This window comes from Ammodytes marinus (assembly GCF_949987685.1).
Source record: "Ammodytes marinus genome assembly, chromosome: 22".
Classification (NCBI taxonomy): domain Eukaryota; kingdom Metazoa; phylum Chordata; class Actinopteri; order Uranoscopiformes; family Ammodytidae; genus Ammodytes; species Ammodytes marinus.
Window position 1 is genome coordinate 15,716,647 of NC_137226.1, and position 23,014 is coordinate 15,739,660.

Below are 23,014 nucleotides of genomic sequence, written 5' to 3' on the forward strand. Positions count from 1 at the left end.
GGAGGCGTCTCTCCCCTAAAGTCCATGTACTGTAACTTTGAAAAGTACTACCCTCAGAGCAAGGATTTTTTATTTCTTTATTGCACCTGGAACTATTTTACAGGAAGTCGATTGAGTCAAAAGTGCAGGTTTAGTTCTTGAGTTCCACAAAAACCTTTTGGCCCCCTGGGAAAGTTCCTGCAGCAGAAATGACACGTTTTTGGTAAAAGTGCAAATTTTATTGGCAATCTTTGCCATAGTATTTAAACTTCACAATAAAATTTTACAGTATTCGAAGTGAAAAGCTCGGTTCCAATGTGCATGCAAATTTGCGATTGGCCAAATGAACAAACACAGCACAACCAGGACTGATGAACATTATTGCTCCAGTACATCTGACTTAAGAGCAAGATCCATTTGGTAATAAAGCAACTAGTGTATGATATTTATGGATTTTCATTACAGTTGGTTGATGTGCTTAGCTTAAAGTAATTGGTCGCACTGCCCTGGCTGTAGATTTCAATTTGTTTAAAATGCTTCAGTTTACAACACAATAGAAGTTAATCTGTTCATGCCATGGCCAAATGAAGACAATAGTTAATTAAACTAGTTTGTCACACTCACACAAGTGAAACTAAATTCTCCGTAACACCAACGTATGTTTGTAACATCTCACATGTTTTCACTCTCCATGTTTTAATCAAAGCCACCACTGCTGCATCCTAAATGTTGTTTTGGAGACAGAGATGAGAAGCAGCAGATAAAGCCACGGTGGCTGTGTCACTGTAAGTTATTGTGCACTATTGCATGAGACATTAGCCTACTTCTGCTAATTATTTTGGACATTTGTGTGTGTTTGTTATTAATTAAAGTTTAAAAGGAGGTGACGTGGTATGACACTTTCGCCTCGCAGAGCCGTGCTCCAGCGTATTGCAGTGAGACCGCAAATATTGCGCGTACATTGTTTCCTTATTAATGTCTGTGTACAGTACGTCTTCTGGTTGTTGCATAATTAGTACGTCCAATTTGCAGACACATGAGCACCGCCTCTTCTTTGGGACTTTTACACCAGGAAGGTCCAGTCGCTGGGTTGGCGGCCATACTGTAAGGGAACAAAAGGCCACCAAAAGGTTACCAGACTGTCCAGTCCTCGCAACAAGGCCAAAACAGCAGCAAAAAAAAACAATCACTAAGCGCTTAACTTGCCCGCCACCGCTTAATTGCGAGCAAAACACAACAACAAAAATTGAATCAAATATCCGTAAGCAAATCTGCAAACTCAGCCCGCCCAACAAGAAGAACACAACGCGACAGAGGGAAAAAAGGAAACTATAATAAAAAATCTAAACAAAATGTTCCCCCAATCCGTGACAGCCGAGGAGACAAATCCAATTATTTGCGTCTCATGTTGCAAATTTGTTCTAATGGTCGGAGTGAGAAAGTAAATAAACGCCTGCGAAGGGGAAACAAAAGAATGTGATTTCTAATTAACTTGAAAGAGGAACAGCAGGGCGACTTAGTAAACCCATCTTTCATCTGCTGCCTCAGACCACTCGTTTGTTTGTTGCACAATGTTGTCTTCAAGAGGGGGAGGGGGGAGCGTGTGTGTGTGTGTGGTGGTGGTGGATAACACTGCACTGATTCCCTCCAAATGAAATGTCAACAGATTTAACAGCGCCGCTGAAGGAGCGCAGCGTTTTCCAGCGTTTTGTCGATTTTATTGTTCATTAAGCTTCACCCCCGAATCTTCCTCCTCCTCCTCCTCCTCCTCCTCCTCCTCCTCCTCTACCCACTTGTTCCAGGCTTCATTTGCAGCATCTTGGCTTTGAAGATCACAAAAGGCTGAGGCAATAATTGGGTTTGTGCAATTACGACGAGCTTAATGAGAGAATACAGGAGTTTGTCTTGCTCCCTATCTCCAACTCTCCACACTCTGCCATTAAGGCCCAGGCAACTGTCTCCCTCTCTACAGCACCGTTGACTTAAGGAAGATGCTATCGGATGATGTGAGGGCGTGGTGGACACATTTCTCACACGCACCCTTCTCCCCTACACGGCATGGGTGATTGAGGGAGCTGATATGCTAATGGCTGCTGCCCCTAGACTGACCAGAACGACAAAACAACAAAACCACAGATGCAGAGAGAGAGAGACAAAGAAAAGCCACAAGTTGAAGAGACAGAGATAAGCCACATCAACTATGCAAAGTGTTTAGAGGACGTTCATGCAGATCCAGTTAAAGTTTACCATTCGCAACTAAGCAAGGACACAATGATCCTGGTCAGGGATATTTGTGAAAACACTGGTAAAATCTGAGTCTCCAAAACTATTTGCAATGATCTATTTGTTCAGCTTAGTTCACAGATTTAGGCTCATTAAATATATATATAATTTGTTATTTTTTTTATGGCTGATATAAAATGCAAATCGTGGATTCTAAGCAGAGAAAATACGTATTATAGTCCTTTTTCTTGGGTAAAAGTACCAAGACAGCAATGTTGATAGCATTAAAATCCTGTCTAGAAGTATCAAAGTATTTTCACCTACCTAAAGCGTTATCATAATATATGACATAAGTACATTGCATAACTGGAAGGAAACACATATGTTATATACAGTCCAGCTGAAGCTAGTTTTAAGCCCTTTATATCCAGTTATGTATTTGAAAAGAAAAATGATCTGGAAATATAGTGGAGTAGGGTTGATGAATAGTTTATAGTGATCTCAATCATATGAGAGCCTTTCCCAGTATACAAGAGAGAAAATAGGATCCGTCGGAGGCCATAGTCTGACTGATAATAGGCTCATTACACAGCACAATAACGGAAAGTCTGCGATACATAACACGCTCATTAACACAAATCAAGCCTACAGCAAAGAACATTATGAATCTCTTTAAACCTGCGGTGCGGCGTAGAGGTGGCGTGTTTGTAAGCCACGTGCAATATAACTAAGTCATTACTCATTACCTAATAAGATAGTTCTCTTATTATCCTACTCACAGGCTAGATAATGCATGCAGTGGGTGTACAATGAATGAGGACCTATGGGGGTTTGTTCGCAAAATAACAACTTAATGCTTTTATCTAATTGAGTTACATGATAATCACTCAGTAATGCGATAATGGAAATGCAGGATGGGTTCTTATTTGGAGGGAATGTATATATTTATATATCTTTTGTAGGTCTTGCGTTTCATCCTCCATATTTTAAACTAAGGGAGTGGATATTTCTATCTATTTGTCTTTTTCTCAGTGAAGTTTGTAATTGTTCCCACAATTACTGTCACTCGCACCTTTTCTTTTGAACACAGAGTCCTGAGGGTGACAGGAGTGTAAAGAACACAGACGTTCAACCAGCTGTTCCTAAGCTAAGGGAAACATCTGTGGGGTGTGTGTGTGTGTCTGCATATGTGCATACGTGTGTGTGTGTGTGTGTGTGTGTGTGTGTGTGTGTGTGCGCGCGTGTGTGTGTGTGTGTGTGTCTGCCTGTGCATCCACCAACCTGTATATCTGTGAGTTCCTTTGCTATGCGTGCAGTCAACTGTGAGTTTTTAACCTGACAGGGGATGTACAAGTCCTAAAATAAAAAAAAAACACTTTTAAGTAATTGAATATGCACTGTGAGACTGCTTTTTACAATCTAAATTACGAGAACTTGTGTAATATTATGTAGCCTAAACTTATTATGATATTAAAAACGAGAAGACACAAGGTTCAGACAACCTTGGAAAGATGAAAACTGTCAGTGTGGTCACAAGAGACGGTGAGCCTCATTCATCGAAGAGCTAAGCCTCGAAAAACATTTTTAACTATTCACATTTGAATTGGAATTCACTTGTTTCATGGGGGAAATTACACCAAATAAACTTGAACATTAGTGTGAACAAAGAGATAACTGCAGTAGGGTTGGTCTGCTGCTTCTCTCTCACCTCTCCCTGGTAAACGACGTGTCCTATAGGGCAGATCATGCAGGCCGTACCAGAGCCAAACAGCTCTTTGACCCGCTGCTGCTTCAGTGCAGAGCACAGCTGGCTCATGGTCAGGTGGCGCTCCGACACCTTAAACTCACCCTGGGCACACAGAAAGGGCGGTGGGGGGGGGACGAAATGTGACGCCTGATTTGTAATATTTATAAGCACGCGAGGACCTTTTTACATCTAAGTCTCTCTCACCCATTTCCTAGTTAGTTCCAGGACGCTGTGTCGGGTTACACCTGGTAGTATGATACCATCCAGAGGTGGAGTTGCCAGTTCTTCCTCTGAAAAATTGATACATGAATGGAAACAAACACAATTGTCAGGTTTCCAGGATGGACAGACGAGAACCCAATAGCATGACACAAAACAGTTTAGGTGCAGCAACAAAAGTTTTAATGTGAAGACAAACCAGGTAGTAGCGTGGCAAACAGTCCAATAGAGGCAGGGGAAAGGGAAAACCAAAATCCAAGGAGCGAGTCGAAAACATTAGTGATGGGTCGTAATGTGCCGAGGCTTCGGAGCGTGTGTCGAGTAATCCCGGAAGTTTTTGGTGAAGCGCGTATCGATGCTTGTATCGTTTAGGGCGAATCACGTGACTGATGACGTTCGAAGCCTCGTTTGTTCATGAAGTGCTTCGGGTATTGTGGATCCACTCGCACTTTGCGGGTTAGTGTTGGCGATTTATTGGTTTGGGAGTGATGTGGATGTTGTATCAACTTGCTGTGACTTTATTGTGCACCCCTGCCTCCGCTGTACCATGTGAAAGAGTGTTCTCCAAAGCAGGAGAAGTTGTTTCCAAAAGGGGAAATTGTCTGAACAAATTTTGTTTCTCAATAAAAATCAAATCAAATCACAAGCACATTCACTGCCCCTTACCTTTTTATAACACTGCGACAGTTTGAAAATAAGTATTCCTGTCATTATGAGTAATTCAAAGTTTGACAAAAAATATTTATTGATAGATTTATTAGATGTATATGTTTTATCATGTTTCATACCCATAATAATACATCAAACAAAATATAAGTTGTATGTATATGAATTAATACATGAACAATAGGCTACATGAAATGCATTTATTAAGGTGTCTTGATTTATTTACTTGTCAGTCACTCATTCCCATGGCTGCACTGTTGCAGGACAGTATTGAGTGTATTACACATTGATAGAATGATCTGACTATTTAACACTGTTTGACCAGCAGGGGGGGTTGTAATTGTGTTCAAATCGGTTCAAATGAAGCCTTGAGAAATGAACCTTTTTGTGAACCGTTTGGTTTTAAGGCTTCAAGGCTTCAAAAAGCTTCATCTGGCCATCACTAGAAAACATGAACAGGCAGGCAGGTATGCAGACAGGCAGGTATAAGGACGCTGGATAGCTATGAAACACATAAGACAAACTAGACGATCTGGCAGAGAACTGAGGGAAATGACTGGGATATATACTGAGGCTGATTGACTAATGAGGAGCATGTGAGTGTGGGGCAGACCAGGTGAATGTAATTAACTGGGAGTGCAGAGCAGGAGGGAGTGGCACAGAAAGTAAACCAGGAAAACAGACAAATGAAAACAAACTAAATACCGGCTGAAGTTGTGACAACAATAGAGGAATTGCTCAATCAAACAGGAAGAAACTTACTGGAAATGCTTTAAGGAACTATGGCATACAGCCAGTAAAGGTCATATTTCTAAAAACAATTTGTATCCAGAGCACATAACAGTATGTAACCTTACCTTACCCAGGCTCAAATTACCCTATGCACTGCAACTCTACACTTACATATTCCACAGCCTGCGATTGGCCCAGTGGGCTCCTGGTATAGCGTGACTTACCTCCATACTCATTGATCCAATGCAGGAAGATGTTCATGGTTCCTGCCTCTGTGATCTGATGGTCCTCTCCGTACAGCCACAGCACCTGCTCACACCCGTGATCCACTGCTTCGTACTGGCCCGACAAAGTAGAACCGTAGTTCCTGTAGAAATCGATAGAAATAGTTACAATTATAATTAATTAGGCGACGTCAGCTCTGCATGCAAATGTGATGCTGTACAGTGAGAGTGAGAAAAGGACTTTAACAAAGTAAAATCACTGATTGTGTGTGTGTGTATGTGTGTGTGTGTGTGTGTGTATGTGTTGATTGTGAATGTTTTGGACCTTACACAATAATGCTATCTGTATTTGAATGATAAAGTTTACTGTGATGTGTGTGCCTATACCCACCCTCCCATCTTGCAGTCCCCGGTGCCTCCTTTCCAGGCGCGTGTGTACTTTGGGTCGGTCCACAGGGACAGGGCCTCTCCGGTGTTGTTGAAGTAATGGCCCGCTCGACACAAGATCACGTACAGCAAGGCGCGCGTGGGCGTCTTTAAACCCAGGGAGGGCTACCGAGGACACATAAGCACATAGCGTGGCAATGCATTTTAAAATTACATTCGGTTTAACAGGGAAATAGACCTTTCTCGTTCTCTTCACAATCATCCGTACCTCTGTGCTAATGTATGTCGGCCTGATGTACAAACTGGCTGCGTCTGAGTGAGGAACCCAGTCCTGGTCGATCTCTACCAGTCGCCTGATACACTCCAGCAACTCTGACTGATTGAAGGCTTGGAGGAGGGAGAAATGAAGATAGAGTGGAATTTGTAGCTAAAGATACAGTTTTATATAGGCAACAAAACTGTCATTTGCGTTCATCATTGTCACTCGTCCTGCCATCAGTCCACGCATCCGTCTTACGGGGAGACAGGCTCTCTTGGCAGACTTGGACATGCGGTCCATGTTGAGCATCGGTCTAAAGATACGCAGTCGGTCGTCATCCCCGCGGTACGCCTTCAACCCTTCATACAGCTGGTGGGAAGAGGAGAGGAGAAAGAAAAAACACTTCAAAATGACTGAACAAAATCATTGTTTAAAAGACACAGAGGTATAGGACATGTACAGACATTATGTTTTCAATATTTGGATTCAAATTATTATTTAATTGAGTACTTAAATGGAGCAGTACTTCCAAGGAAATTCATCCAACAACAAAACTAGGAATTTACAGGCCCATAAAAATAAATATAATTTCCTAAATGAAAGGTTTCAAAACCCTCTCCGTGCTGCCAGGTTACTAAAAACACTCAGGCTTTTCTGTTCCCCTAACGAATGAACTCATTGTACTGCCGTTAGACCAGTAAAGTCATACTACTAACACAATGTAAGATGAGCAATATTAAAGTCACTTTAGTTAAGGAAAAGCACAAAGACTAAAGCCAAAGCCTTGTCAGTGTACCTGTATGGCATAGTGAAGTGACGAACAGGCCGGGTGGAGTGACAGGTTCTCAAAGGGCTTTATGAGTGGAGCCTGCCAGCCCCCATCTGCACTCCACTCTATGGTCAACATGTGGTCGGTGAAGATGACTCCGAAGGCAGCAGTGTCTGATTTGGCCTTTGGAGTAGATGTCAGCTGGATAACTAGGTCAGCAGCCTGGTTAAGGAACACACAACAAGACGAAATAGAGAAAATAGTGACATGTGAGCAATACATTTTTAATGTTCAATGCAAACAAAAGCCTGTAATCACCATCCCTGACTGTTACAGGGGTTTTTCTCACAAAGAAAGCTCTGAAAATCTCACTGTTACACTACCAAATAAGCAGACAGACACAGTTAGCAACTAAGTACTCAATATAGCATTGAGCAGCTTAATAGTCATTTACTGTATTTCCTTCATGGGTTGGCAGCTAGAGGCCCAAACTCTAGCGCTAAAAGAGAGTTAATGTTGGCCTTGCATTTGCCAGTTGGCCAGTACCTGTCTCAAAATGAATGATAATGTTGCACTGCGACTGTTGACTGCATAAATAAGCAACTGTTGCTACTTAGTTTTTCATATCAACTGACTGACAAGATGATACACAGAATGGGAACCGCAATGAAAAAGAAAAGGTTGATATTTTATGTACAGCTGCATTAAAGCTGTGTCTCTCAACTAGCCCTCATTGTTGGATACAGAATGTGGAACATCACAAAAGCACCGGCTCCGGTCTGACTCTTCCAGTCTGTGCGTCCATCACTTCTGCATTTAGTAGTGCTACAGTAACAGCAGGTTGAGAAAGACGTGTCACATTTGTCAAGAACAAGTGCTGTCCTTTCCTGCTGTTCTGCCAAAAGACTGAGTTATGTGAGCCTCTTGTAAAGAAGACATATCCTTTCCTGGTCTGCCGGGATTAGACCAGCTCATTATCCACTCCCTCCAGGTGCACAAGGTTTCCTGGGCCATAATCCCAGATTACAGTGGCGAGTGTGTAACACCGTGTGAAAGAGTGATGCATTATTTTGAATACTGTATTTTTTGTATTGGTCCCACTTTGATCTCTTAAATGCCACAAGAAATGGGCAAATACATATTAATTCAGTCATTGTCAAATTTTCCTTTTTCAAATTTTGTCTTCTCTGCTACTGTTCAACTACTCATACTTGCTTGTATCTGCCGTCTTTGGATAACTACTAAACATTTCTGACATCTCACACAAAGTAACACAACAATAAGAGAGGAGCAGGCCAAGTGGTCTTTCTTCCTTCCTTCCTTCCTTCCTTCCTTCCTTCCCTTTCATCTTCAAAATGAGCCATAATCCTTCTTTACTGTTACCTTGTCACACACAGGATTAGGTGGCTATAAATATGAATTTGGCTGAGCATCCCAACCATCTTCCAGTGCGTTAAAGAGCACATAGGAGAGAGGTTGCACCAGGCTTCTTAGAAATACTGCTACTGTATGACAACTTCAGCCCCTTCATACTTGTATATTTTGAATTGTCAATCTGTTTTACTGACAAGAGCATTCAGATTCAGCGAGATGATTGAGTTTAAAACTCTTTCTATGTAAGTGAAAGTTGTGACACATCTCCAAATCAAAGACAGCACTCAGCCCATGTGAGTGAGCATGTGTGTGTGTGTGTGTGTGTGTGTGTGTGTGTGTGTGTGTGTGTGTGTGTGTGTGTGTGTGTGTGTGTGTGTGTTCGCATGTGTGTGTCTGTGTTTGCACATGTCCACTGTAATCTCTGGCTGAGCCTGCTGTCTGCTGTTCAGGTGATCAGGGTCAGAAAACAAGCAAAGCTGTGGCTACTTAGCGTGAGCTGGGGAAAGTGGATTCTGCTGAACAGCAGGTTGCAGCGGGAGGAAGAGGAACACGAGTGTCCAGGAGCACGAATGTCCAGGAGTGAACACTGTCATGTCCTTTCCCTCCCCCTTCAAAAAATGGCGACAGCATGGATGTTATTGTGTTGAAAGAGAAGTCCAGAGCTAAAGCAGATGGCTTAGAAAAGGCTCTCACAGGTGGACAGCGAATGGAATGGAATGAATTTTGGCTCTCAAGGCCTTTCACTACTGCCTTTGGTAACATGAGGACAAGGGGCAGTGCTAGACTATCTTGGATGCGGAGCAACAGAGGGGATTCTTAAGTATCAGGAAGTCAAGGAATTATCAAGATGCTGCAGCTGGAGCAGCTACTGAGGGTAGGTGCTACTAAATCATGGCATTCAGACAGTAACGCTACTACATTTTAGTATACTGTGCATTAAAACCAAACAACCCCCACACACCTAAAATAATTTCAATACCTTAAAGCTCGGAATGCTGTTGTCAGCCATCACAATGGTGAAAATGTGACTGCTTCTCTGCAAACAATTTGAAAAAGGTTAACAATAGTGTAAACAAAAAAGATACAGATGTCAAATGTTCACTCTTTTCTTCACAAAACAAGCACTCAAACAACTGCATACAAATACGTATTAACACTGCATGACAAGGTGTTCCAAAATGAGTGTGGACTGCATAACAGGATAACATTTCTAGTAGAGCTAGGGAGCTTCATAGAGGATTCAAAACTCATTCACAACATACTTGAAAACATATTATTACTGAAAAAAAGTGTACAGCCTACTGCTAAATGTAGTAATAGCCTATTGCCTTGAAGGAATACAGCTTTTTATCCCTTATTTGTCCCAATTACATTGTACACATAATGAAAACCCACATTGTATAGGCCTACTTTATCAAACAATGTCCTTAAATGCAGGTGGACACTTAAATTAGATCTACTGTAGGCTATATGATTTTGTCTTCGCAAGCTATAGCTAGGCCTAAAGGCATAACCGTCCACATAGGATATATGAACACTTTTTAATACAGGCTATTCAACCCCCACCTTTGCCGTCAATTAATCAATATTGTGGTTTAGTTACCTTTAGAACAGGCGAGAGACGTCTTACCCAAAGGATGTTGCGATGAAAGGTAAATTCACGGGCTGCTGCACCTTCGAATGTTTCCTGCTAAACCGCTTTGCCCAGGTTGCTGTCATTGTGGGCAACTGTGGCTCAGTTGGTAGAGCGGGTCGGCTGATGATCAAAGGATTGAAGGTTCGATCCCCACCCTGCCACCTGTGTCGTGGTTGTTGTGTCCTTGGGCAAGACACTTCACCCACCTTGCCTCGTGTGAATGTAGATAGTTAGCCTGCTATCGGTGTATGAATGTGTGTGTGAATGGTAACGTGGGAAAAGGAAAACAGGTCTCCTTGTAAAAGAGTCTTCGGTCTCAATGGGATTTACCTGTATAAATAAAGGTTAAAATTAAAAAAAAAAAAATCCCCAGGCAACCAAATTAACCCAATTAATAATAACACTGTTGACACAATGCCATATTTAATTAAAGAAAAGCCTATCATAATAGCAATTCATCAAAATGTCATTTTTGGTCATTGTTTTCTTTTTCTTTTCTTTTTTCCTTCGCTACAATATAGCCTAGGCCTAGAGCTTTCTCTGTGAATGAGGTGGGAAACAAACTAGGTGGGTTTATGTCCATGTTTCAGATGAGACACAAAAAAATACCTAGCCTACGCTAAGGGGCCATTTTTACGTTGTAATTTCAAAACTTTTTGCACCATTAACTAGAGTTTTCCCCAGCCTGCTACACTGGGTGCTGTGTCGCCTTCTGGCCGCATGGAGGGACTGCTGCCTCATTTTTATCGTCGTGAGCACAGATGGAGGATTCAACTCTTTCTTGCCTCGCGCGTCACAGTAGCCGTGCGCGTGCTCTGTGACGGACCAGACAGTTGAGCAAACATTTCGTCGTGGATAGGCTAATTGCTCACATAAAGCTTAACAAGGTAACCCTAAAAAAATGTATATGCCTGCAAACAAAGTCTCATTAAGGGGGAAATTAAGAAGGTGGGCTTATTTAGACAGGTTGTTGGCGGTAATTTAAAACAAAAAATGTCAATGCTTCTGTCGTAGCCGGACATTTTTTAATTGGGCCTAATTAATTAGGCTATTTTATAGGCGTATGTATTTTATTCTACACATTATATAAAATATCAGTTTCTATATATATATATATATATATATATATATATATATATATATATACACACATTTGGGGAGTCTTCAAGATAATATTATATTTGGTGAAATAAATACCATTGGGTTCAAAATTCGTAAGCTAACGAGACTTTAATTAGCCGGTTTGCACACCTGGAGCCTACGCAGGTTATGCTTTTGAATTTTTTTAAACACATTACCTTTAGGCTTTCTTCAAACAGAAACTGGGATTTTGAAATATGCTGGACTGATTCGCATTAACACCCACTTCTGTGCGTTTCTAATATATAGGCTAGCGTTTGGTCCCTATAATGCTTTATTGCATTGTTTTGGTGGGTTAAACTTTCATACCCCATCTAACCCCCCTTTATTTCCCCTAATACTTTGTCAGTCCGTCTTTGTCTCCTGATTTTTTCAACATAATAACCTCTGTCTTGAAACTAATGATTATTTGGCATTAGGTGTATTGTATCATTGTTTAGATGCCAATGATCACATTGGGCTAGTCCATATTACTCTTAATTTACCTCTGTGTATGTTCTGTAGTTGGTCCAACCAGGGAAAACAGTGAATGTCCCAGTTATCCAGTTCAGCATAGTCCTATGCTACAGAGGATTGTTCATCCATCAACAGGATTATCTCAGTGTTTTTAGATATGTTTCCATTTTTCCAACTTTAAAAAAATAAAATAAAATCTGCTACTCTCCACAGACTTCAGCCTCTCCTCTAGCCAGGAGGCAAGTGTCGCAGCCCCTTGGCCGTCAGCATGGACTATTGCGTCACGCCTCAGCCCAATCGTCGCCACAACCCCGTGGACAGCATCTGCCGCAAGCTGCAGACCATTCAATGGCGCGGTGACAGAGAGGCACACTCGCCCTTCGGTATCCCCAAACTCTCCTCCAGTAATTACGACAGCCCCCAGTGCGGCCTCAGGCACAACCTGGAAGCCATCATAAAGAAAGGGGCTGTGCTCAGAGACGAGGGGGAGAGAGGAAAGGAGAGAAAGAAGGAAAAGGTGAAAGGGAACGGCATGCCCAACTCCAGCACTGTGGCTTCCCATAGAAACAACTTGGGTCCGTCCACTTCTTCCATCCCATCACGCATTCCACAGCCCACGCCGGCTAACAGCACGTACACCATCACGAGCACCATGGGCGAGAGGGAAGGTGCCGCCGGGAGTGATTTAAGACAAGCTAAGACATGGCAGAGGTATTGCTCGACCCCCGCAACAGGCCGGTCCAAAGACTCGCCGTACTTTACGTTCACACGAGAACCCCAGTCGGCGCAGCTGCCCGAGAGCCACAGGCAGACCAACAAGAGCCCGCCTCTGTCTCGCACCTTCACCCCGAACCAGAGCACCCTGACCTACAGCCTTAACTTCTACTCGGGGGACACAGAGAACTCCACAGACTGCGAGCTTCCCTACCCGACTCTGGTTGTAAAAAGACTGTCCATGGGAGATGGAGGAGGTGGGTAGAAGCAGTGTATTTTGCTGCTGTGTTTTATTTGCATTAACAAAAAAATGCTTGACATGCTAATCCTTGGATTTAAAGGTGGAGTCAGCGATCTGTACTATGTGTGCGCTGAAAAAGAAATCCAGTGTTATTACACAGCCTAGGCTCTGTAAACTGGTATGTAAAACAGGGGGGCCCCCGTAGTTAGTTAGATTCCCTTTATAGAGCCTGGGCTCTGTATTAACACCAGATATCTTTCAGCGCACACACAGTATGAACAGGTAGTAGTGGATCATGAGAAGATATTCATTGAATTTGACATCCTCTAGAATCGCTGACTCTACCTTTTTTTTTAAATAAATCCATTGAAAGTCAAAATTCCAGTTAGTTGTTGCTAGTTGAACCAAAAGCTAGGCTGGATCACCAACCAGGCAAAGCTAACAGATTCACAAGGGTTTCAAAAACTCCACAAACCACAAAAGCTCAGATCATCCCGTTACAAAATGATAAAGACCTTAAGTAGAGTCCCGTCTTGCCTATATTTCGGTTTTGTGTCAATTTCAAAACTTTAATTTTTCCTTTTAATAAGTTACATGAAATTCCGAAAAAGTAAATCCAGGATGAGGCTGTATTCCAGTTTTAAAAAACGCATCTGTTGCTTGGCCTGAAGGAAAACATATCATGTGCATGCTTTGTTACACAATTCGTGTGTGTGTTCCAAATCCATGCTCAGGACCTTCATCGACTTCAGATGGACACAAGAAGGAGAATATGGCAGAAATCAGTCTGATCTGTGAGGAAAACCTCCTTGATACCATCTTCCATGCCTGCGATATCCAGCGCAGAGGTAAAAGCACACCCTCACGGTCATTTGAAGTTGGGTCCCCTATTTAAGTCTTCATTCAAGCTGAATACGGCAGCATAATGGTTACCGGTAATTAGAACCAGTATTTATGTAAATTGTGACTCTGTGTAGAAGTAATTCCCTCAGCTTCCATTCAGTACAATATATTCAGAATACAGTATCAGCATTGTCTGTCCGCGTGTTCCTCTTGTGGTGACATACATTTAATTTATATCTGTAGCCTTGAGGTCTTCTCATGTGTTCAGACTTATTTGTTTTCTCTGTATTTGCCATTTTGTAATGTTTTTCTGGAGTGAACCATCTTGTGCAGCAGAATATGGGACATGGAATCTTTAAAGAAGTGCGGAGTAAAGAGAAATGTTTTATTTTTTCCTCCTGAATTTCAAAAATCTGTACAATTTTCTTTTCTTTTTTTTAGCAAGAATTGTTATTTTCCCTTAACATTTACATCATATCGCATACTAGATTGTAGTCGCTTCGCTTTGGTTGTTTGAGCTGTTCAGGTATGTCTTCTTCTTTCCATCTACCTCAATACTTTTTTTTTATAGTTTATATTTATTGAAAAAGTGTTGAAATAGGAAAATAGTGAAATAAAATGGATGCATACATTAGGTCTGAAGCTAAAATGGGATTCGGAAATGATTGGTCAGATTAAACTTTTAGATTTTGAATTTTTACTATACATATACTATATTTATAATTCTGAAATTGGTAGTAGATAGATACAGTGGAGTATCGCAGGTTATTTTTAAAAGGAACTAGTCTACTAATAAGACTATTGTGTGAAGGCTGGTGAGTTGAAAAAGTTCTAACAGTGTTAAGTATCTAAACGTGGGAGACTTTTCCTGAGTGTCTGTGTGTTACCATAATCTTCCAGGTAAAGTGTATGTGTCTCACATTGTGGACTACCTGCGGCACACCACCAGTCGCACCACAGAAGACAGAGGACTGGAGGAACTGTGCAACATGCTCGACCCAGAACACAAAGATGTCTCCATTGACCTGGACACGTATCACGCCGTCATGAGGGAGTGGATTGATGACTGCCGCAACAATGGGTAGTGACTCTATACTGTCTTTATTGTGCTGGCTAATTTGCTTATCAAGATCTACACTATGACTAAATGATTTGCTGTGCATTTGATTTGTAGCATAACGTGGTGTACAAAGACCATCTTGCATTATTTTTACCAGCACTGTGCTTATATTTTTAGCCTTTTAGAGCGGAGCCATTTATATGTTGCGTTTGAGTTATGCAAGTAGATGTTGTGTAGGCGGGTTATGCTTCATAGCAGTAGCCCATCTTTGGTCTTGCAAAGCAATTTTCTGCATCATAATCAAGTGCGCTCTGTCAGGTCTACATAAAATATGCATTTGACACCTTTGCATCTAGGCCATTATGTTCTGGTGTTATAAAATAAAGCAGAAGGTCTAAGCAGAAGATTTAAGGGACAATTTTGGTGATAGTGATCTGACTAAGGCTGAAGGCATGCTCATGTATATCTAGTGGCTAACCACCAGTGTTGGGAACGTTACTTTAAAAAAGTAATTAGTTATAGTTGCCTTGCCTCGTGTGAATGTTGATAGTTAGCCTGCTATCAGTGTATGAATGTGTGTGTGAATGGTAACGTGGGAAAGGGAAACAGGTCTCCCTGCCGGGGCCCTGTTTCTCAAAGTGTATCTTAAGTAACAGGAAACTCTTAAATCCTGTAAATGTATCAAATCTGATAAGCATTCCTCTTCAGCCACAGTGTGCAGAAATAAATCGGGCTGACAATGCTTCGAACACACTAAATTTAGCTTTATTAAACATCAGATCCTTGGCAGGTAAAACATTTTTAATTAATGATCTTATTACTAGGCACAATCTTAATGTTATGTTTTTAACGGAAACTTGGTTAGACCAAGATAACAGCTCAGCTGTTCTCATAGAGTCCGCCCTCCCAAATTACAATTTTGTGAGTGAATCCAGAGTGCATAAAAAAGGAGGAGGGGTTGCTATTCTGTAGTATGTGGCTCTACAGTTAAATTCAGCCTCTAGAGCAATTTTCATCAATATCTACCGGCCACCACAATACAATACAAGCTTTTTTGATGACCTTGCTGAACTGCTGTCTGTAATCTGTACTGAGTTTGACTGTGTATTAATCGTCGGAGATTTCAATATTCATACTGACAAACCAGAGGACAGATGTGCGAAAGAACTGTGCTGTGTCCTTGACAACTTTGGACTAAATCAGCATGTTGACAAACCAACTCATAACAAAGGGCACACGCTGGACCTTATCATTTCCAGAGGAATGAACGTTTCAGAATTAACAGTGGCAGATATAGGTCCCCTCTCAGACCATTCCTGTTTATTTTTTGAGAGTAAAATGTCTGTGCACACAATTGATCAATCAAAAGTAATCAAAAAACGGTATATTACAGAAAACACCAGTGAAACATTCATTCAAGCATTTTCTTCAATACCACCCCTCCCTTGTAACTCAGTTAAGGAGCTCTTAGACAACTTTAACGGCAAACTTATGTATTTATTTAACTTAAGTATTATAGATGCTATTGCGCCCACTAAGATGAAGGCTGTCTCTGGTAAGAAAAGATCTCCTTGAAGAAATGCCCCGCAGGTCAGAATAGAAAGAAGAGAGTGCCGTAAAGCAGAACGCAGGTGGCGAAAAACAAATCTCCAGGTTCATTATGACATCTTCAAAGAGAAACTGTGCACGTTTAACTCAGAACTGAGAAATGCAAGGCAGTCTTTCTTTTCTGACATAATCACCAAAAACAACAACAATGCACGTGCCCTGTTTGCTACTGTCGACAGATTAACAAACCCTCCTGTGTCAGTAGCGTCTGAACATCTCTCCACGAGAGCCTGCAATGAATTTGCCTCCTTCTTTACTGAGAAAATTCACAAAATTAGACAAGCTGTCACTGCATCAATACCAAGTTCAACATATGTGTTCCCTCTTAAAATCAATTCAAATACAATGACAGAATTTTATCTTATAAACCACAAAAACCTGGAGGACATTATACAACACCTGAACTCCTCATCCTGCTGCCTTGACATTCTGCCCACAGGCTTCTTTAAAACAGTTTTTAGCTGTATGGCCTCAGATGTTCTACAAATTGTCAACATGTCCCTTCAGACAGGTGTATTCCCACAGGCCCTGAAAACAGCAGTCATCAAGCCACTCCTAAAAAAGAACAATCTAGATACATCACTCATGAAAAATGATAGGCCCATATCTAACCTGCCATTTTTAAGCAAGATCATTGAAAAAGCTGTCTATCAGCAGCTAAATAACTACATGGCAATGAACAACTGCTTTGATGTTTTCCAGTCAGGTTTTCGTCAACACCACAGCACTGAGACCGCTCTGGTTAAGGTCCTCAATGACATCCACTTAAACACAGACAGTGGCAAAAGCTCTGTATTAGTTTTATTGGATCTCAGTGCTGCGTTCGACACAGTTGACCACAGCATATTACTAGATCGACTAGCAAACTGGGTTGGACTTTCTGGAACTGTACTAAACTGGTTTGAATCATACTTAAAGGACAGAGACTACTATGTATCAATAGGCAATTTCACATCCGAGAGAACAAATATTACATGCGGGGTCCCCCAAGGTTCCATTCTTGGGCCTCTTCTGTTCAACATCTACATGCTCCCACTAGCTCAGATTATGAACAAGAACAAATTATGTTATCATAATTATGCAGACGACACACAAATTTACATAACCATATCACCAGGAGACTACAGTCCGATACAGGCACTGAGTAAGTGCATTGAACAAATCAATGATTGGATGTGCCAAAATTTCCTTCAATTAAACAACGACAAAACTGAAGTAATTGTCTTTGGTGCCAAAGATGAACAATTAAAAGTCAGCGCACAGCTTACATCCGTTATGTTAGAAACCACACCCCAAGCCAGAAATCTTGGTGTAATCGTAGACTCTGACTTGAATTTCAAGAAACACATTAAATCAATTAATAAATCAGCCTACTACCACCTAAAAAACATATCAAGAATTAAAGGGCTTATGTCTCAGCAAGTATTAGAAAAACTTGTCCATGTATTTATCTTTAGTAGACTTGACTACTGTAACAGTGTCCTTGCTGGCCTTCCAAAAAAATCTATCAGACAGCTTCAGCTAATTCAGAACGCTGCTGCTCGAGTCCTCACTAGGACCAAAAAAGTGGATCACATTACCCCAGTTCTGAGGTCTTTACACTGGCTTCCTGTCACTCAAAGAATTGATTTCAAAATACTGATGTTGGTTTATAAAGCACTAAATGGTTTAGGGCCAAAATACATTAATGATATGCTGATACGTTACGAACCGTCCAGAGCCCTTAGGTCGTCTGGGACAGGTCTACTTACAGTCCCTAGAGTTAGGACTAAACAAGGAGAAGCAGCTTTTAGTTATTATGCACCAAAAATCTGGAACAAACTCCCAGAAAACTTGAGGTCTGCTGCAACTCTCAGTTCTTTTAAATCGAGTCTGAAGACTTTTTTGTTTCCATTTTAACCTGCAATTTTTATTTTATTTGCTTCTTTTATTAGCTTTTAAATGTTTTATAATGTGTCTCCATTTTAACCTGCAATTTTTATTTTATTTGCTTCTTTTATTCGCTTTTAAATGTTTTATAATGTGTTTTATGTATTCTAATCTTGCCCCTGTAAAGTACTTTGAGTGGCCTTGTGTCTGAATTGTGCTATATAAATAAACTTGCCTTGCCTTGCCTTGCCTTGCAAAAAGAGTCTTCGGTCTCAATGGGATTTAACTGTATAAATAAAGGTTAAAAAAATAAAAAAAAATAAAAAATAGTTACTCACTACTTGTTAGTAATTGAATTACTTTATAATAGAAGTAACTAGTTACCAGGGAAAGTAACTATTTGCGTTAGCCTACTGTAAAAAAAAAAAAAGTTGCTATAGGCTATGTCAACTAATTTGGATTTTTCTGAACAGTTTTCACAAGTCGGTTGAAATGAGTAACAGACAGGTAGGCCTACTTGTATGCTAAATAACCTTCAATATTTATTGCACATCAACAGACATGTTGAGGTTTATCCTGCACTTCAAGTATTTTGTTCTCAACAAAAGTAGTAGAGGAAACTGCTGAATGTACCGTGCTGATCTGCTAATATCACTGGATTCACTTCAGGGGTGTTGGCTAAAACACCATTTAAGGCCAAAAACGTCAGACTATGAAGCATGAGACGATGAGAGGAGAAATAAGGATTTATCCTATGTTTATTTCCTTCTTTAACATGCACAGCAGCACACAGATCCCAGGAAAAGAACAATAGCAATATTCGGCTCGTGATGACATGCTAAACAGCTGTTGCAACCGGCGAATCGCGGCCGTTTAATAACGTGCATAAATTATAATTTATAGAGATCGGGACTCCATGCACTTACTCACAAGGGCGATGCAAACAAACTCAGGGAGAGCACGTTTCAACCGTGGATTGATAGGTGGTTACTGTGGCAACGTGCACGCATCACACAACAGAGAGAGAGAAAGAAAAATAAACTTCACTAAACATGCGCTCCGGCTGACTGACGTGACGGCGCAAACTGACAGTTATAATGTCATCCACATTGAATAAAACACAACTTAAAACACACCGGTCTCCTCACTAGCAGTTTGTGTAGTATGGAGCCAGGGGTGCGTTCGGATTACACAGTTTATTCAATCAATTCATAGTAACACACCGCATTTAACGTTCAGTAACGATAACGGCGTTGTAATGACGGAAAAAGTAATTAGTTAGATTACCCCGTTACTGAAAAAAGAACGGCGTTACCCAACGCCGTTATTTTAAACGGCGCTATTCCCAACACTGCTAACCACACACTAGTATAACTGTGAAATGGGTGAGGAGAAAAGTGCACCGGCAAGCATAGAGGATGAGTTTCAGACTAAGCAGAGAGCTGACGGCTTCTAGTGCTCAGTGTGCAAGGCACCAAAAGTTAAACAGTTCAACAAATCATTTTGAGCATTTCTAGGAATCTAAAATGACACGGCATAGTGCAGGACTGCAGGATCTTAAGACCTAATATCAAGGAATCTTACACATTTTGCTGATTGGTTTCTCTGTTGTCTCTCAGAGAAGAAACAGAAGAGGACATCACTCAGGAGGACTCTATCAGAGACAGCCTGGCTGGTGAGTGTGCATATATTATTCACTCAAATGTTTGCTGTTATTTTAATGTCACCTGAAGCTTAAATCTACTTTTGTGTTTTGTACCTGTGCGTATTCTTTAGCCAAGAGGTCCATGTTGCTCAATTTTACCTCAGGAAGCTTGGAGGGCTTTGGAGGCGACGCATCCAGAGCAGAATTGTAAGTGATTAATGTGTAATTTTGTAAATGGGCAATACCATGCCTTTCAGTGTTTGTATAGATGCCTGCTTTTAATCTATAAAGCTAAGTGGCATTATGTTCGATTGAGATTTGTGAGGAAAGGAAAACTCCTTGTAGTAATCAACTTGACCAGCAAGAAATAATTGTCTAAAGGAAATTATGTTAGGCTTTTGCTAACAATAAAGACGGCTCCTAATGGGTGAGAGGTGGCAACAATGCTGTTAAAGGAGAGAGCTGAGCTCCCGCAGGGTGCAATGATTTTGATTTCACAAGGCAGAGGTTGGCTCTGGACTGATTTAACCACTTGTTATATTTTTGTGTTCTTGTCTCTCCTCAGTGAGACATCAGAGCTGGTGAATTGTGTTGCCGACCTTCAGATGAACAACCAAAAGCTCCAGGAGGAGGTGAAGAAGCTGAAGCAGGTGGTGGAGGGAATGGAGGACAGCAACCAGAAGCTGGCCGATGAGAACGAGGATCTACGCAATCAGGCTAAAGTGTAAGAAGCACTTACAAGCAAATTCACTGCATATATTTATTGTGGCATGCAAGGGTTTCTTGACATCTATATCTGTTTGTCCTCTCACACAGCACCCAGCAGCTTGCCCAGAAGGAGAAGATGCTGAAGGACGAGGTGGAAGAGATGAAAGCCACACTGAACTGTACGGAGGAAGGCCGAGCTCGTGCCTCTGCACACAGCAAACATGTGGTCAGTCAACTAAAAAAAGAAAGAAAAACAGTATAAAGAGGATCTATAAAAACTACTTCGGCATCAACTGTTATTGACCTCATTTGGATTCAAACGTTTGATGTTCAGCGGAGCCTTTCATTTCTCTTGCATTACTGCTTATGGCTAGAAAATAGAATAATTTCCTTGTTTTTCTATGAATCGATTGCAGGAATAACATCCAACTGAAATATTTTTTAGAAAATCCCTATGGAAAGGCGAACATTTTGACTTGCATTTGTTTCTGGCACATATTCAGTGCACATAATGTTATCCAACTTACAGATAGAATGAAAGTAAACATCATACACGTAACATACCATTGAACACAAATAATGTTTGCCACCATGCCTTGTGTCTTAGCAGTTGGCAGTCCCCCAATAGAAGTTTACATCCTAGATTCCATTTTCCTTTCAAATTAACTTGCAAAATTATTCAAAATATTAATGTTAAAGCAGGAAATCTAGGTCTCAGCATGCGTTTCCACTCTTGCTATTAAAATATTTTCTTCTTTACAGGAGAGGGAGAACCAGAGTCTAATTGCCAAGATTGCTTCTCTTCAGGAAGAGGTAACTCACCAGTTGACAGTAAAACCAAGATCTGAGTTCAAAGTGAATGAGTAGTGCTCACCCTTTAATAGATAGCATAGCCTAACCCCTTTTTGATGGCTCCCCAGAACTTTAAGGTCACCATGGAGACCGAGGAACTTCAGAGGAGAATAGCGGAGCTTTGTGACATTAACGCTGACCTTCAGGTACTTTTTACTCTGTCAATAATAATTTTCATATATTGCTCTGCATTATTACTCTACTCTCATTTTCACACAGTGTCCTCCAATTATTTCTTCCTCACAAATTTAATTTAGACACATTAGAGATACTGTAAGATAAACATGTACAATATAGTACTGTGCTTTCCTTATGATATTATGTAACTGTCCTTTCCCCATCCTCAGGTCCAAACGCACTCTTTCGATTCTATCATTAATGACAAGGAAGCTGTGTTACAAGAGGTCAGTGCCTTAACTTGTTTTATCATCCTTATTATTTATTACTGTCCATGTTAAGCTTATTGTGGCTGATCCGACCATTATCTATCTAAGGTTGAGTGAATAGTTTGTTGCTGAAAAGTAAAAAAAATAAAAATTCTGCCTCTTTCTTTAAAAATGTCAAACTGTCATTTACCCCCCTTTTACAGAAGCACAGACAGATAAATGAGCTAAAGTCAGGGGTAGAGGAATACACCGCCATTATAGAGGTCAGTGTGTTGAACGTTTCTTCATATTATTGTTTCCATTTCTAAGAAAAACAAAGATGCTCCTTTTCTGATTTAATGTTCTTGTTTTCTTCCCCTGCTTTTGCCTCCGGTCAATACAGCCATTGTACATGCTCTTTGTTATAAACAATTTTTCTGCTTCTATTACTTTGTTTTGTTATAGCCAAGTCTTTTTTTGTTGAAAATTGATACTCGAATTTCCTGTGGCCAGCATGGAAAATCCTCTTGTTAAATTTGTTCCTTTTAATTACACAATAAATTGGTAATTTTAAAGCATATCAAATGTCTTAAGTCTTGATTGAAAAAAGGTAACATATAAATAAGATTTGAACAAACTAGCATGAACTTCAGGATTGGGTTTTATTTTCCACAATGTAATTTGGGACATTTTTAAAGCTATATGTATAAAAGCTATTGTTTACAGACAAATTCTTCTGTTGTGTGATGGTACAGTTTATTTGCATTTTGGTTGAGGAGTCTCACCGTCAAAATGTAATCACCTGCGGCCGCAGTCCTTCCATATACAAGTCTTGTTGTAGCGGACAGATTTGTTCTAGTGGAGAAAGGGTAGGGAATGGAGTCGTTCTTTACATAGCTTATGGCTGAGTCGTGGGTGTTTCTTCTGTTGATTCCAGATACTGAGGGCAGACAAGAGCAAGCTGGAGAACCAGATGCAGATGATTCATCCAGAACTGGCTGGGTAAGGGGAACTAAGAATAACATAAGAGTGAAGGGACAACTAAGGAAGCATTATCCACCTTTTTTAACACTTACATCCTAGAACTATGTCTTAATTCAAATGATTTGAGTTTTGCTTTACGCTGTCTTAAAGCATGGGAGAGATTTGTACCACCTTTTTCTAATGTCTTTCATTTGCACCCTCGTCCTCCTGTCTCACAGGGCCAGTCTGTCCCTGTCTGTGGCCTACAGGTTGAACCAGAGCAGCTCAGGGTCCCTACAGACAGAACTTGCTCTGGCACAGTCGCCACTGGAGGT

The 23,014-nt window shown here is 40.8% G+C and overlaps 2 protein-coding genes across 2 annotated transcripts in view; one reads left to right on the top strand and one right to left on the bottom strand.

The window, feature by feature from the left end:
- Positions 1–312: 312 nt before the first annotated feature.
- On the bottom strand, positions 313–9,588 carry bcat1 (branched chain amino-acid transaminase 1, cytosolic; the record flags this gene model as incomplete). The annotated part of the gene is made up of 10 exons (XM_080050776.1): positions 313–1,081; positions 3,484–3,558; positions 3,911–4,051; positions 4,154–4,239; positions 5,791–5,933; positions 6,182–6,342; positions 6,446–6,565; positions 6,695–6,805; positions 7,233–7,427; positions 9,559–9,588. The coding sequence occupies 10 exons, from the start codon at positions 9,586–9,588 to the stop codon at positions 1,043–1,045; spliced, it is 1,101 nt and encodes a 366-aa protein (XP_079906902.1). The 3' UTR covers positions 313–1,042.
- Positions 9,589–12,079: 2,491 nt separating this feature from the next.
- Positions 12,080–23,014, top strand: part of lrmp (lymphoid-restricted membrane protein) — a gene marked incomplete at its 5' end in the record, with an annotated part of 32,060 nt that continues 21,125 nt past the window's right edge. Inside the window, 13 exon segments of the mRNA XM_080050840.1 lie at positions 12,080–12,782; positions 13,501–13,614; positions 14,510–14,691; positions 19,767–19,821; positions 19,923–19,998; positions 20,357–20,515; positions 20,608–20,725; positions 21,262–21,312; positions 21,420–21,497; positions 21,699–21,755; positions 21,941–22,000; positions 22,654–22,718; positions 22,919–23,012. Of these exon segments, the coding sequence (XP_079906966.1) occupies positions 12,080–12,782; positions 13,501–13,614; positions 14,510–14,691; positions 19,767–19,821; positions 19,923–19,998; positions 20,357–20,515; positions 20,608–20,725; positions 21,262–21,312; positions 21,420–21,497; positions 21,699–21,755; positions 21,941–22,000; positions 22,654–22,718; positions 22,919–23,012 (1,812 nt within the window).